This window comes from Macadamia integrifolia, unplaced genomic scaffold (assembly GCF_013358625.1).
Source record: "Macadamia integrifolia cultivar HAES 741 unplaced genomic scaffold, SCU_Mint_v3 scaffold1457, whole genome shotgun sequence".
NCBI classification, from domain to species: Eukaryota; Viridiplantae; Streptophyta; class Magnoliopsida; order Proteales; family Proteaceae; genus Macadamia; species Macadamia integrifolia.
This window is the reverse complement of record NW_024868210.1, coordinates 38810-54568: the sequence shown is the minus strand read 5'-3', so window position 1 is coordinate 54568 and position 15759 is coordinate 38810. Positions and strand designations below refer to the sequence as shown.

The 15759-nt window shown below is 38.7% G+C and overlaps 1 protein-coding gene across 1 annotated transcript; it reads left to right on the top strand.

Annotated features, from left to right (window-relative positions):
* Positions 1–2277: 2277 nt before the first annotated feature.
* LOC122063802 (cytochrome b561, DM13 and DOMON domain-containing protein At5g54830) lies at positions 2278–5543 on the top strand. The gene has a single exon (XM_042627508.1). The coding sequence runs from the start codon at positions 2548–2550 to the stop codon at positions 5272–5274; it is 2727 nt and encodes a 908-aa protein (XP_042483442.1). The 5' UTR covers positions 2278–2547; the 3' UTR covers positions 5275–5543.
* The last annotated feature ends 10216 nt before the right edge of the window (positions 5544–15759 follow it).

The following is a 15759-nucleotide window of genomic DNA, read 5'->3' as shown; positions in this document are numbered from 1 at the left end:
CTCTCTCTCTCTCTCAAGGGATTGCAGATCTACTCAGATTTGAAACCGCAAATAGTCGTAAGGGCCTTGTTGTAGCCTACTGCAGCCAACCCTCAAGGGCCAACACCCCGTGGCTACTGCGTGCGATTGGTCACGGCTAGTGGGCAGCTGGTCAGTTCTCTTCTCTTCCACTTGCATATCCTTATAAAAAAAAAAAAGAAGGCTGCAATCGATTGATGGAAGGAGAAAAAAAGAACGGAAGTGAGGATCCACTGCTACTAGACTATTGCCGGCAATAACTTCTATCGTCGAAAATGACGATTTGCAAGAAGAAGAACAAGTTTGCCGACGATTAAGGGTAGGGATGGAGAATAGATGAGTTTCTACTTGTTTTTCTTAAAATATTACGAAATGACATTTTTACCCTGGATTTTGGGAAGTATAAACACGTGCTCATTAATGTTCAGCGCAAAAACAACTACAAATGGTTTTCAATGAAAAATCATAAATGGCTTTCAAGTTCTTTTTAATTTTTGTGTTTTTTCAATATTTTTTAAATATAAATAGGCTTCATAAATAATACCAAACGCACCCAAAAACGATTTTTAAGGCAAAAATCAAAAATAAAAATGATTCCAAAGAGGGCTTTAATGAAGTGTTAAAGTAGAACATTATAAACAAATAAAAAAATAAAAGTTGGGGTCAAGTGTGAAAGCTAGAATAGTAGCATCTAGGCTTTTTTTTTTAACCATTAAGTCTTGCCTTATGAATGGGGCTGGTTAGGGTTTACCACCCCATCCATAGAGTCCCGAGGTCACAACATCTCCAGCATCAATAATAAGATAGTGTGAATCTTCTCTAAGGAAGTGGCATAGATGAGCACACCAATGTGATGCAACGGAATGGTTTCGTATATTAGAGGACAATGAGGTCATTTCATGAGAATAGATAGAGAGGGTGGTGCTAGTCCTGGTGGTTCATAGTACTTTTCCTTACTAACATATTTTTTCCTATTAAGACCCAACAACGTTTAAAAAAAAAGGAAAAAGAATGCAACATGGGCCTATGAACCTTACACCACATATAACATATAACAGTGTGAAATTACTACCCCATCCAATTAAAAATCCATTTATATTGATATCCTTGGCATGCTTTCATTGGACCCATGTTATTGCAGGACCAAACGATATGGCAAAGATCTCTTACCTTTTAAAAAATCTCAAAAATGAAAATTATTGTTAGTGAAAAAGTTTCCCACGATAATAAGAATGGAAAATGCACCCATAAGATTTTGAGAGATTGAATTCATTCATAATATGAAAAAGAGTGTCAATGTATACCATCCACGCTAAGCCAATAAAAAAAAAGAAAAGAATTTTTTTTTTTTTTTTTTTTAAAAAAAGAAAGACAGTCACCTAAAAAAATCAATGTGTCAATTTTTTCAAATATTGCCTTAGTTATATGAGAGGCCATGGTAGGAAATTAGGGGCCCCGTTTGATAACGTTTCAAGAAACGCGTTTTTGTCGTTTCTGTGTCCAGAAACGACAGAAACAGAGAAAAAAACGTTTGGTAAAACTGCTTTGTTTCACTTGTTTTCAAAAATAAAAATTGAAATTTCTACTTATTTATGTTTCAAGAAACGGCAGAAACATAAATTTCTGTTTATAGAAACAGAAACAAAATTGAAGGTGTTTGATAAGTCATGTTTCTAGAAGTCGATAGTAATCAGCGAAAGAATGACCACAAGTCGTTTCCAAAAATTTTAATTTCTATTTTTAAAAACAAGTTAAATAAAATAATTTCATAAAACACTTTTTGTTCTATTTTTATCGTTTCATTGTTTCTATTTTTTTAGAATAGAAATGACAGAAACATATTTCTTAAAACATTATCAAACGAGCCGTTATCAAAAGTATCCTCGCTCCAGCTTAAATTAGATGATTGATTGGAGTCATAAGATCAATCCGGCATTTGTGGAGAAAAGAGGACTACGTGATGGGACCACTAACGAACCTTGTAACCCACACACCTGGCCCACCCCTGGAGATCCGGAAAACCTATTCGTACGTGTCAAGCACTAACGTGGCAACATCATGGGGGCTATCATAACTCATAGGCCTCAGAGGGACACTCGCTTTTACATTCACTCTCTATGAGATGCGACCAAGTGGGCAACCAAGCTTGTACCTGTGCTTAGCTAAATTACCAAACTAACCTCTATGTAACACGTGTACGTAAGGCAAGGAAACCCATAAAATAAGCAAGCGAGGTGGGCTTCCGCGTGGACCCCGAATTTTGGGCGTTCTCGGCACAGTGGTCGCCGCACCAGAGAAAATGCAGACCCGCGAACTTTCTTTCTTCCATGCACCTGGAGACGTTTCGGAACTTTCTTGTTCACTTCAAGAGCTCTCTGAATCTCTAGCTTCGCTCCTTTTCGAAAGGTATTGTCTCTCTATGATTCTCCTCATATGCCAAAATTTCAATCTTTTCCCTTTCAGCATCCGATCTGAATGTAGCTAAAAGACATTTGATCGGTTTATATCTTTTTGTGAATCGCGTTTCCAATGGTGAAGTTTGGGTTTTTAGGGTTTGGATCTTGTTTGTTCTTCTTTTCGTATTTTTTGTTTGTGTTGTGCAATGCTGATTCTAGTGGAGGCTGCTCCAAGAACAGTTCTCTGGTGGGCTTCGAAACGGAATTTGTTATGGTTCAGCATCAGGTGAGAGGGGTCTTTAGGTTGATTGATGATTGTTCGTTTAAGGTAAGCGAATTTGATATGCTGGAGGGTTCTGATGTTCACTGGTGGGGTGCCGTTGGTGGTACTTTCGAAAATTTGACGATGGGGTTCGTGATCTCTGATGACAAGTTGAATAAGACTTATAAAAACGAAAGTTTTGTAGTTCATCTGATGAAGAATGTTACGTGGGATCAGATCAAAGTGGTTTCTATTTGGGACGAGCCAACGGCTTCGGATTTTGGTCATGCTTTGCTTGGAAGCTCTGGAAATGATACAGAGGCTTCGAGTCCTGATTTAGCACCGGCTCCATCGATTGCAACCAATTCGAGTACTCTGAAGAATAAACAACTGACGATGTTTGATAACTGCAAGACTCTCGCAACGAAGTATCGTCTCCGGTGGACGTTGAGGCCCGAGGAGGATTTGATCCACATAGGTCTTGAGTCAGCTCAAGGTTCTGAATACTATATGGCTTTCGGGTGGGCAGATCCGAAGTCCTCTTCTGGGCCAATGCTCCATGCTGACGTTGCTGTGACAGGGTTCACGGAGGAAGGTATGCCTTTCGCTGATGATTATTACATTACCAAGTACAGTGAATGCTTGCTGAGCAAGGATGGCACAGTCCAGGGGGTTTGTCCTGACACCATCTACGAGGGATCTGATCCCGTTGGATTGGTGAACAACACCAGGTTGGTTTATGGTCACAGGAAGGATGGAGTGTCCTTCATTCGTTATCAGCGGCCTCTCAAATCAGTTGACAAGAAGTATGATGTACCTGTGAATCATACCAGCAACATGACTGTAATTTGGGCTCTAGGATTGATAAGGCCTCCTGATGCTCTCCGTCCATATTACCTTCCCCAAAACCATGGTGGTCCCCGGTTTGTGTCTTATGGGTACCTGGTCCTCAATGTTTCAGAGCATGTGAATGATTGCCTTGGACCAATAGAGGCAGAAGACAGGGAGGATCAGGATCTTATTTTTGCAGATGGAAAGACTCCATTGGTTGTTGTGACGGGCCCAGCATTGCATTACCCAAATCCTCCCAATCCTTCCAAAGTTCTCTACATTAACAAGAAGGAGGCTCCTGTGTTGAGGGTAGAAAGGGGGGTTCCAGTAAAATTTTCTATACAAGCTGGGCATGATGTTGCACTCTACGTTACTTCTGATCCAATTGGTGGGAATGCAACCTCCAGAAACAGGTCTGAGGTTATCTATGCTGGAGGACCAGAAGCTGAGGGAGTTCAAGCCAGTCCTATGGAGTTAGATTGGATACCTGATAGGAACACTCCAGACCAAGTTTATTATCAGTCACTTTATGCGGAGAAAATGGGTTGGAGAGTTAAGGTGGTTGATGGTGGGCTCTCTGATATGTATAATAACAGTGTTGTTCTGGACGATCAGCAAGTTACTTTATTTTGGACATTGTCAGATAGTTCGATATCTATTGCTGCACGGGGTGAGAAGAAAAGTGGTTATCTTGCAATAGCTATTGGTAGTGGAATGGTGAATAGCTATGCCTACGTTGGTTGGATCGACAATAGTAGCCAAGGTCGGGTAAGCACTTACTGGATTGGTGGAAAGGATGCCCTGAGTGTGCATCCAACTAATGAGAATTTAACGCATGCAAGATGCAAGTCCGAAAATGGCATCATCACTTTTGAATTTACTCGTCCCTTGGATCCTTCCTGTAGCCGAAGTGAGAGACAAGAATGCAACAATATCATTGATCCAACTACTCCTCTTAAACTTGTTTGGGCCATGGGTGCTCGGTGGTCAGAAGACCATTTAAGTGAGAGAAATATGCATTCTGTTACAAGCAGTAGGCCTGTTCGAGTGATGCTTATGCGTGGGTCAGCCGAGGCTGAAGAGGATTTACGACCGGTTTTAGCTGTACATGGATTTATGATGTTTGTTGCGTGGGGTATCCTGCTTCCAGGTGGAATATTGGCAGCTAGGTACTTGAAACATCTGAAGGGTGACGGGTGGTACCAGACTCATGTCTATTTGCAGTACTCAGGTTTAGCAATTATTCTACTTGGTGTTCTTTTTGCTGCTGCTGAGCTACGAGGTTTCTTCATCAACTCTGTACATGTTAAATTTGGAGTTACTGCTATAATTTTGGCCTTTATACAGCCAGTGAATGCCTATCTAAGGCCTAAAACACCTGCTAATGGAGAAGTGTTGTCGTCAAGAAGAGTCCTTTGGGAGTATATCCATGTTATTGTTGGGAGAAGTGCTATTGTTGCTGGGATTGCGGCACTTATTAGTGGGATGAAGCATTTAGGAGACAGATATGGCGATGAAAATGTTCATGGACTGAGTTGGGCTTTGATAATTTGGTTTTTGCTGGGTGCATTATTAGTTGTGTGCTTAGAGTACTCTGAGATGAAGAGAAGGAAAAGAGACAGAAGCATAGGTAAAAGCAATTGGGTGTTGGGGAACACAGAAGAAGATGATTCTGCTGATCTTTTACCCTCAAACAGAACATTTATGGAACAAGAGTCACATTCTTCTGAAAGAATGGAAGTACAACTAGAACCTCTTAGCAGATAGGCCTGTTGGTTGTGTTTTATTTACTTGGGACAAACTCTTCTTATTCTTCAGTCAGAGAAATTTTCCAACGTGTAGAGGTATTTGTGGCCTTGTGGATCCTTCTAAGAAAATATTTGCATTTTGAGGATTAGGGTTTACTCATTTAATTATCTGTAACAGGTTTGTCGTCTAGAGTAATAACCCTGTAACATGTAATTTGTATACCTGATACATTTTTGGTACAACAGAATATTAATTGTATTATGAGAGTACTTTCATTTTCCAACTCATATGAGCTCATGCTTGACTGTTGATAAAAGAGTTCACTTTAAATTTCTGGAATAAACTTAATCTGAGGGATTAAGCCCAACACTAGCTAGGTTTTAAAATCCTACCTGTTGAAGTTGCTGTTTATGTTTCATACTTACTGCAAGAATAGTTGCAGGAAATAAGATCCTAGATCTGCAATAATAACAGTAGCACAACACTCACAAGAGGAGGAAAAAATGTTGATCAACCAGAGCCACAGTTGTAGTAGCACCAATAGCAACAATGGATCAATCAAAGTAGATAGAGTACATCAGAGGCTTTGAGTCACCCATGGAATCACTAGGAATACAATTCCAGCAGCACAAGATGATGTCGTAAGAGGACCATTCAAGCCAGCCTCTTGGGTCCCTTTCAGATCTGGTTCTTTGGGGTCCAGACTTGCTATCAAACCAGGCCAGTTCTTGGTTCAGTTTTGGTCTTTCTTGAGCCCATTGATCCAGCTCTGCAGGGCAGCTTTCCCTCTCTATCAAGCAGCCTATCTTTTCCCTAGATTTTCTTGTGAAGATCTTCTAGAAGGCCTGCCAACTGTCCCATCAGATTTGGAAGGAAGAAGACCAGAAGAGTCAAGATCTGCCCGTCGATTTCAGGAAAGATTAGCTCCTAGGATTTGTTTCGTACTTTTTTTTTAAAATTTTTATATAGGGAGCAAGTTAGTTTTTATTGTTAGAAGATATTAGACTAACATTAGTTTCTATTTACATGTTTTCTTGGTTAGCAAGTAGTTTGGTTTAGGAAGGAGAAGTCTCTTAAGTCTTAGTTTCTATTTACAAAGTTTCCTAATTTAGCATTTTCTTATTTGTAATCAGCTTTGGATCCTATATAAACACTAGAATCGATTGTAATTGTTAGAGATGAAATAATGAAGTTTATTTGTGAGCGATACTTACTCCTAGGCCTGAGATAGGTTTATTCATCAACTGTGAGAGTTGAGGGTGAGAAACCAGCTAAGATAGCCATTCCCCTACCCCCCCTTCTTCTACAATCTCTTCTCACCATCTATTCTTTTTTATTTTTTGCTTTACTTTTTGTTAGTGAATGATTGAGTGACTAAATCACGCCAAGTTGAATTACTAAGAAGCCGCTACAGTTTGGAGATCATAACTAGCCAAGTACAGATGCGATCTGCAGAATGAGGATTTTCTTGGACAGGGACTGATCCATAGATGCATGGTTTTAAAGTATTGATGCGTATTGTACCATATCGGCCGATACGTATCGGTATCGGTATCGGTAGGCATCAATGCAATACCCGCTGATATGGCCATACCACCTCAAACGACTTTCTCAGAGCTCATCATGGATCAAGGCAATTCCCAAATCAGTTATAACATGTTTATTCCTTACTTTATCCTTCCTAGTTTTGCTGCACATCCATCTCAACATCCTTGTCTTTGCTACACAAGTACACATAGCTTATCTATATGAGGCTTCTTAACCACCTTAATGTAAGGCTAGGTAGGAAGTACCCAACCCCAGTCAGGATCCCACAACTTCAAGTCTGAAATCAGATTTAGAACCAAAGGTCAAATCTGGCTGAATAGGAGGAAGCTCGTGGCCGGTTGTAGGGAGCTCAAATTTTGATCGAATCCTTCTCTCGTGAAGCTGAGCAAACCCTCCAAAGGGTTTTACAAACTGATCTCAGGTTTGGAAGATCTAAGAAGAGCTTCCTAATTAGGAAACTAAAGTTGGTCTTCAAGAACAGCAGCTGGAGGACTCCAATGGCCACCAAATTTGGATCGAATGGCCTCCTTATGGTACTCAATAAGTCCTTCAAAGGACTCTTGATTCTGTCCGCAGATAAGGGAGATCTGCCGGTTCTTAATCTGGGGGACAGATTAGGAAACTTTGAGAGAAAAGGTTGTTGAAGCTGCTACAGGCCTCCGAAGACAGCAAGGGGTTGGTCAAGTGCCTCGCATGTGGTCAGGAACAAGCCCTCAAAAGGTCTGGCAAAGGTGCTAAGAGATCTGGGAGATTTGGTGCTTGAACAAGAAAAAGGAAACTTGGAGATTTACTAGAATCGATCTCTGTTCTGTAGCTGATCTGAGTCTTTGTTGAAGGATGATTGTAGGGTCTTCAAACAATGTCCATTCCGCTCTCAAATCACTCTCACAAACTGAAACGAAAAAAAATAAAGAAAAGAAAGATAACCAATAGAGGGGTTGAGAAGGGGGAAGAAGAATTAGTGAATGAACATTTCACCCAACTGCCTCCCACAATACAACAACATAAGCTATCTTTTTTATTTAACTCAAATCTATATTTTTTACTATAATTGATAGGCTTTAAATAACATTACATTGGTTGGACACAAAGACGCAACAAAAAAAGGAAACTAATGCTGGAAATAAAACCTTCTAACTTGCTAACCAAGTAAAGAGTAAATTAGAAACTAACAACTCATGAAAAAAGGAAATTAACCTAAGTTACAAAATAGAAACTTATTTGACTAACAAAATAGGAAACTAACTTGACTTACTTGCTCACTAAGTAAATTAGAAACTAACTAAACTAAACTACATAGAAAACTAAAAATAGAAGATATTGACACAAAATACTTTTCACGTGAATAGTAACTCGAGTTACTGTTCACGTGAACATTGTTTTGTGAACAATGTTTTCTGGCTCTTGTTTTTCTCTTATTCTTCAAGCTTTGATCTACAAAACGCCCAACATTCCACCCCTTACATCATAGCTGGTCGTACGACTATCTATAGAATTTTCCTTTAAGCTTTAATAAGATACGTCGGTCACACAATACTCCGAACGCATTTGATGTAGATCTACACTTTGGATTGGGCTATCGTAGGAGTAAAGCCCAGCCCAAGAAGTGTTAGTCGATCTCCACTTAAGTGTGGATTTTAGTTGTTATTAATAAGGGCCCATTGGGCCCATTGACTTTCATTTGAGGTTTAAGTTATTAATGATCATAGTTTTAAGGCATTGCTAAGGCGTCGCCTTACCAGCGCCTTGGCGCTGATGCGGTCTAGAGATGGTAAGGCAGTGCTCCGCCTTACGTGAAGTGGCGCCTTATGGGTTTTTGTTTTTAACACATTTTAAAATTACTTGACGAAGATTCCAAATATAGATTTTTTATTGGTAGGTGTATGGTTTTGTTAACACTTGAGATATATGGGATCAGCTTTACTCCACAAAAAATAACCAAAACAAACAAAACAAAAACACGATTCACAAATAGGGTTTGGATTTTGTCAAGAGTTTTAAGAAAGGGCTTTGAGAAGGAATCAAGGAACAAGGAAGAACCACTGATCCAGGCTACCATTTTGCTCCGGCAGCGGTGAGCTTCATTCTTCTTTGACAGGAGTAGAAATATAGTGGATGACCTTAGGGCTTAGGCACTCATTTTGGCATCATAGAGGTAAGTATAATAAATGCTTGTATTTTTTTATGTTTTCTTTTCTTTATATTTATAATTTTGTTTCATAATTATGTATTTATATTATATGTTAATATGTTATGATGATTGATGATTGATGAAGATGAACTTAGTTTATTCACTTTATTGATTTGTTTTCTTGATGAATATCTTACATTGGTATGAATATGAACCTTTAATATTTATTTAACATATGAGTAATAGGATTCAACTAGGATTTGAGCCAAATAGATTGGTTTTATAAAAAAAATTACACATGAATGCTTTAGACAATAAGGTGACGCTTTATGCCTGCCTTATTTCTAAGGCGCTCCGAAAGACCCTCAAACGCCTCCGTCGCCTTACTGCCTTAAAAACTATGTTAATGATTAATAAAGGCCCATGGGGCCCATCGATTTCAATGTAAACGGCCCATTAGTCGCTATTAGTTAAGTGACTAATTAGTTTCCTAATTCAACTAGGTTTCTAAGTCTAGTCCAAGTAGGAGTACAACTCCTAGTTCTAATGTGATTGCTATTAGCTAGTTTCGGCCGTCTATTTATAGAGGAGCTCTTGTACTCATATTTCTCAGATTTGAATAAAGAATTATTGCAGTCAATTGCTTCTAAACAACCGAGATAGCTGTGGGTGAGATGCCCGGGCCAAGATAGCCACCCCACCCACAATTCTCTTGGTTCTTTGCTTCCTTATTACGTCAGTTTACTGTTTGTGTTTATTATTGCTGTGATAATCAATTGACAGAAGTTCAGATCTGTTCAGACCCATCGGAACCAGAATCGGCCAGCCTTGGAGTTGGGTTTTTGAAGCCTGTGATCTCTCGCCTTTCCCCATCCTGTAATCAGATCAAATAACCACTTTTAGAGGGTGTTCTAGGCTGCTATAGGACCACTCGGTCCTCTTCTGGAAGCTGCCCAAGAAGTCCAGCTGTTGTTCCTGCAGAATTCTCTCACATTCTCTCTCTTAGGTTTGACATCAAGAAAGGGTGTATCTCCTTCACCAGCCGTCACTCGTTAGAAGTCTTCCATATTGGGGGGTTATCACACCCTTACCACGGTTCAAGATCTCGGCGAGACATTGGGGGGTTATCACACCCTTACCACGGTTCAAGATCTCGGCGTCTCGCCGAGATCTCGTTTTTTTGAATTGGCGAGTTGACAGCAGAGGTGAAAATAGGACCAAATCTCGAGCGGGATTTCGAGATCTCGGCCCATATCTCGTTTTGGTCCAGTTTCAGTTCATTTTTTGGTCCAACCTTCGACCCCTGAGTGAGAAATCTCGCTGGTTTCGCCTCTGGGACCTATTTTTTTATGAGAAGAACACCAAAAATCTGTGGATTTGGTGTTTTTTCTTATATATATTCACTGTTAGTAGCATTGAAGCAAAGATCTTCAACCTTGGTGGTGTCTTTTCTCCTCAAGAACACTTTAAGGTAAAAAATTCCTCACAAACCTATATTTTTCATAGAAACATCATCAGATCTTGTTTCTTACAATTGATTTTATTATATGTGATGCTACTAAGTGTGATCTATAGATTCATGGAAAAAAATATTTTATTGTTTTTAAATTAATTTTTTATTTTTCTATTTAAATAAATGCTTTTCTTGCAAAAAAAAAAGAAAAAAAATGATGATTTATATATGACTTATCTTTTGACATTACAAATTTTCATTGTATGTGATTCATCAATCAACAATAGTAATTAGAAATTTTGGCTTTTATAGTCCAATGATTGTGTTGTGTCAATTGTGGAAGGTGGATTGATGAATAGATTATACTAGATGAAGGGTTCAAAGACTCGCCGACTACTTACATAGGCTACAATGTCAAAGTACCATTTTGAGTTTGATTTTTAAAAAACTGACGTTTCCATTGTGTTTAGAATGACTAAAATAGGATAAACAGATAGTTTCAAGGGCTACAAAGGCCATATGCCCACCGAAATCAAGCAGCGAGGCGACCGCCAAAAAAATATGAGATCTTGTATGGCGAAACCGAGATCTTGAACCTTGACCCTTACTGGGGCCTACAATCGACCTCAATTTGAGGCCAATCTGAGTTGCCTGCTCGTAGCCGCAGGTGTCTCTTTCCAGCCTTATCGTATGTCACTCTCTCTCAAGGTTTAAGATCTCGGTTTCGCCACACATCTCGCCAGCAAAAAAAAAAAAAAAGGAAATCTGGCTAGATCTCACCGAGATCTTGTATTTTTTTGGTGGTCGTCTCACTGATTGATCTTAGTGGGCATATGGCATTCGTAGCCCCTAAAACTATGTATATATCTTATTTTAGTCATTCCAAACACAATGGAAACATCCGTTTTAAAAAAATCAAACTTGAAATGGTACTTTGACATTGTATCCTATGTAAGTAGTCGGCGAGTCTTCGAACCCTTTATCTAGTATGATATATTCATCAATCCACCTTTCACAATCAACATTCTGACACAACATAATCATTAGACTATAAAAGCTATAATTTCTAATTACTATTGCTGATTGATGAGTCACATACATTGAAAATTTGTAATGCTATAAGATAAGTCATATATAAATCATATTTTTTCATTTTTTTTTTTTGCAAGAAAAACATTTATTTAAACAGAAAAATAAAAATTAATTTTAAAACAGAAAAATATTTTTTCTTCCATGAATCTATGAATCACACTTAGTAGCATCACATGTAAACAAAATTAATGGTAAGAACTAAGAAACAAGATTTGATGATGTTTCTATGAAAAATATGGGTTTGGGAAGAAATTTGTACTTTAAAGTGTTCTTGAAGAGAAAAGCCACCACCAAGGTTGAAGATCTTTGCTTCAATGCTATTAACAGTGAAGATCTATAAGAAAAAACACCAAATCCATAGATTTTTGTTGTTTTTCTCACAAAAAACAGGTTCCAGAGGCAAAACTAGAGAGCTCCAGGCAAAACCAGTGAGATTTCTCACCTCAGGGGTCGGAACCATGCTTTATATGCATGGGTTGGACCAAAAATGAACCGAAACTGTACCGAGACGAGATATGGGCTGAGATCTCGCTCGAGATTTTATCCTATTTTCACCTCGCCTTTTCGAAAAAACGAGATCTCAGCGAGATCTTGAACCATGCTTTCTCCCTCCTACCAATTGGGTTTTTATCTGGTTTTCTTGTACTGATTTGTCTTTTATTATGTGGGGTTAGTTCTGGTTTTATTTCTTTGTTTTCCAAGTTCTATTTCTGAGTGTTATCAAGCTAGTTTTGAGTTTTGAATTGTCTTGTTTGGAGTTGTAATATGTTGGAGGTAGTTTCTTATAACCTACTTCTACATTAGCATCTCTCCATGTCTTCCATCCCACTTTAATTCTCTATGAAACATCATTCTCTATGTCATCTTCTTTATCTATGGTTGACCCTAAATATCTAAAATAGTCCTATGCGGTCATAGTTCGGGGTCTGGGCGAGATCTTGCTAAATTCTCGTTTTTTGGCTTTGGGGAGTCGAGACTATTGGCAATTCTGAAAAACGATAATATCTAGCTCGAAATCTCGATTTCTCGTCGAGACTTCAGTTCATTTCTTAGTTTCGACTTGACTAGGTCAAACCAAACCAAGTTATATTATGTTTTAAACCCCATTTCGCCGAGATTTCCGCTTTTCTAGCTAGATCTTGCCATTCTTGCCTGTCTAGCCGTGCAGTGAAGAAAAACCCCACATGACTTTGTATTTGGTGCTATACTGCTATTATTTATCGTTCACTCTCATAAATGATATATGTGACTATGTGTATGTGAGTCATCCATGTATAACAAACCATTTTTTATGTCTTTTAATTCCTTATGCTTATTTAAGTTATTTTACACTCCCCACTCTCTTTTCTTTTTGTAAATGTTATATTACACTTTTACTTGAATTGTATGTATTCTAAAAGTACTAGATATTGTGCGGAATAGCCTAAGATAGAGCTCACTTACGCCATAGACTACCAACCTAGGGTCCAAAAGTCAAAGTAACATTTTGGGTTTGATTTTAAAAAATCTAATGTTTCCACTGTGTTTAGAAGGCCTAAAATAGGTTAGATGATAGGTTTCAGGGGCTAACTTGGTCATATGGCCATTGAACCCATCCCCAAGTTTTCCTAAGTTGTTATGTACAAACATACATGGGTTCGCTGAGATCTCGGTTTTTTGCATGGGCGAAACTGAGACCTCGAACCTTGTTTGCGGTATTTCCCTCTCTCAATTTTCACCATATCGTTATCCATCCTAGTGTGACTAAAGTTACATGTCAAATACTCCATCTTTGTTCTACTTATCTTAAAACCTCTTGATTCCAAGGTCGATCTCCATAGTTCCAACTTAGTGTTAATCCTTGCTTTTGTCTCATCCACCAAAACAATATCGTAAAGAAAAAGGCATACACCACAAAACCTTGTCTTGAATGTTCTTGGGTAAATCATCCATGATAAGTTCAAACAAATAAGGGTTTCAGCTGACCTTTGATGTAACCCAATAGTAATTGGGAATACACTACCTTGCCCTCCCACGGTTCTCACACTAGTCACCCATATCATATATAACTGTAATTGTATCCAAATATTTACTCGACACCCTTCTCTTTACTAATACATGCCAAATCAACTTTCTAGGGACTTCGTCAGAGGCTTTTTCTAGGTCAATAAAGACCACATGGGGATCCTTCTTGCAAGCTCTAAATCTTTTAATGAGCCTCTTGAGTAGATAAATAGCTTTTGTTGTGGATCTATCTAGCATAAACCAAATTGGTTCTTTGAGATAGTATTTTCTCTTCTTAAATGGGCCTCAATAACCTTCTCCCACAGTTTCATTGTATGGCTCATTAGTTTTGTGCCTCCATGGTAATTGCAGTTCTGAATATCCCCTCTATTTTTGTAGATCGGAACTACAATGCTTCTCCTCCACTCATCTTTGTATAATTACACATAATTCCTACAAAAGAAAGAACAACTAAATACTTTCCTACAATTGACAAAGACCATAGCTAATACCTAGCAACTTTAACAACTAAACTCAATAATCTTAAACAAACCAATAGACGAAAGGTATATGACAAGAGCTTCTCACTCAAGCCTTGCTAGCCTCTCACCCGCCACCACTAGCCTCTCCTTGGGGTTTCTGCTTGTCACAGAGGCTTCTGCTTCACACAAGAGAAAACAACATAATAGAATATGGTTATGTCAAAATCGTTGGGCATGTAGTGAGCCCTTCTCTCATTTAATGACTTTGATGAAAACAGCAACAAAGATCCTTCCTTGTATGGAAAGGAGGCTCCTTTACAGCATAGACTTCTCAGAACTATAAAATACTATGAAATAGAAACATTTCTCATTTCTTCTAGAATAGTAAATTAGAAAACATGGTTTTCAGATGGTCTAGGTGACCATGGGTGTTGTAGGAGGGGAAAAAATTCCAGGCAACACCAACAAGGTGTGCCTAGGCAACTCTGTGACAGCTATGTTAGAAACAAGACAAACAGGTAGTAACTAACTATTAAGCATAATAAAGTAAAATCTAACAAAAGTAGAAACTGCTAAGATTCCTCCGTGCAAGGGCTTATTAATGTGCCTAAGCCTAAGGGGACCAAGCTCAACTGCAAGGCCTGGGCTTGAGGACCTAGGCTGCTTGGACTGGCTGGGCTTGTTGGGCTCTCCCCTTGTTTCGGATCTGCATCATAGTCTTTTATTCTACAACGGTCTTTTGGTTTTTGAATCCAGTACTGGTTTTGGCATGTTTCACTCGGTACTTGGCTAGTGTCATGAGGATGAGTGTGAAATTGAATTAGGTGATGAGAGCTCTGCAGGACCAGTGTGGGGACAAGGAAGAATGGCCAGTGTAACATAACTGAATAACTTAATTAGATATGCATTTGACCGGAATGTGAACCAGTCATAATAGTCAACCCACATGAAGCTCTCATTTATTTGCTGGTCAGTTTTGTGTTGGAAAGATTTTACACTTTGCTTGAATGTTGGTTAGCAGACTTATCGAGGCGACTAGAAGACCCAAAGCATTGGAGGGGTGACCAGGCGACCAAGGTATTGGAGGGGCACCTAGGCACCCTAGATGTGCAGCATATGTAATATAGCAATGTTTTTTTTTCTTGGGTGAATATAATTATATTTTGGGATTATATATGTTGGGCTATGGTGGTTGTTGTAATGTTGCTAATATGCAATATACAAGCCAAATCAATGCAATATGATATAATTATGCTAGTAATGACCTAATATGAGAAAACTAACGTAATAAACAAAGTATAGGATATAATATAAGCATATTCATCAAAAAAGCGAACAATAAACATAAATCAAACATAAACTCATGAAGTGTCAAAAAAACTGATATCATACATGGCATTCTATCACAAGGCCACAAGGCGATGCCCATCCAACGCAGTCATCTTTCTTGCATCAAACAAGGCATGTTGTTGCCTTGGACCCAAGAGGGCACCTGCATGCCTAGGCGACGCTACGAAAAGTTTGCAGGTTAACTTAATGGGTTAAGTAGCCTAACCCAATAACCGTAAATTTTGAATCCATTTATGCCTCTGAAAACCAGTGACTTCACTCACCCAGTCTCTTCCATCAGTGGCCAAGAAACCATGCCTGAGAATATCTCCATCATTACTTTAACCGGAGAAAGCTTTGAGTTCCCTGTGAGTATTGAAGAATAAGTTGAAAATTCAGAATATAGATGAAAAAACCTGCGGTTGTGACTGAAACAATTTATTTCTCCAGCTAATTACTGGAAAGGTGCAGGTAAAACCACAAAA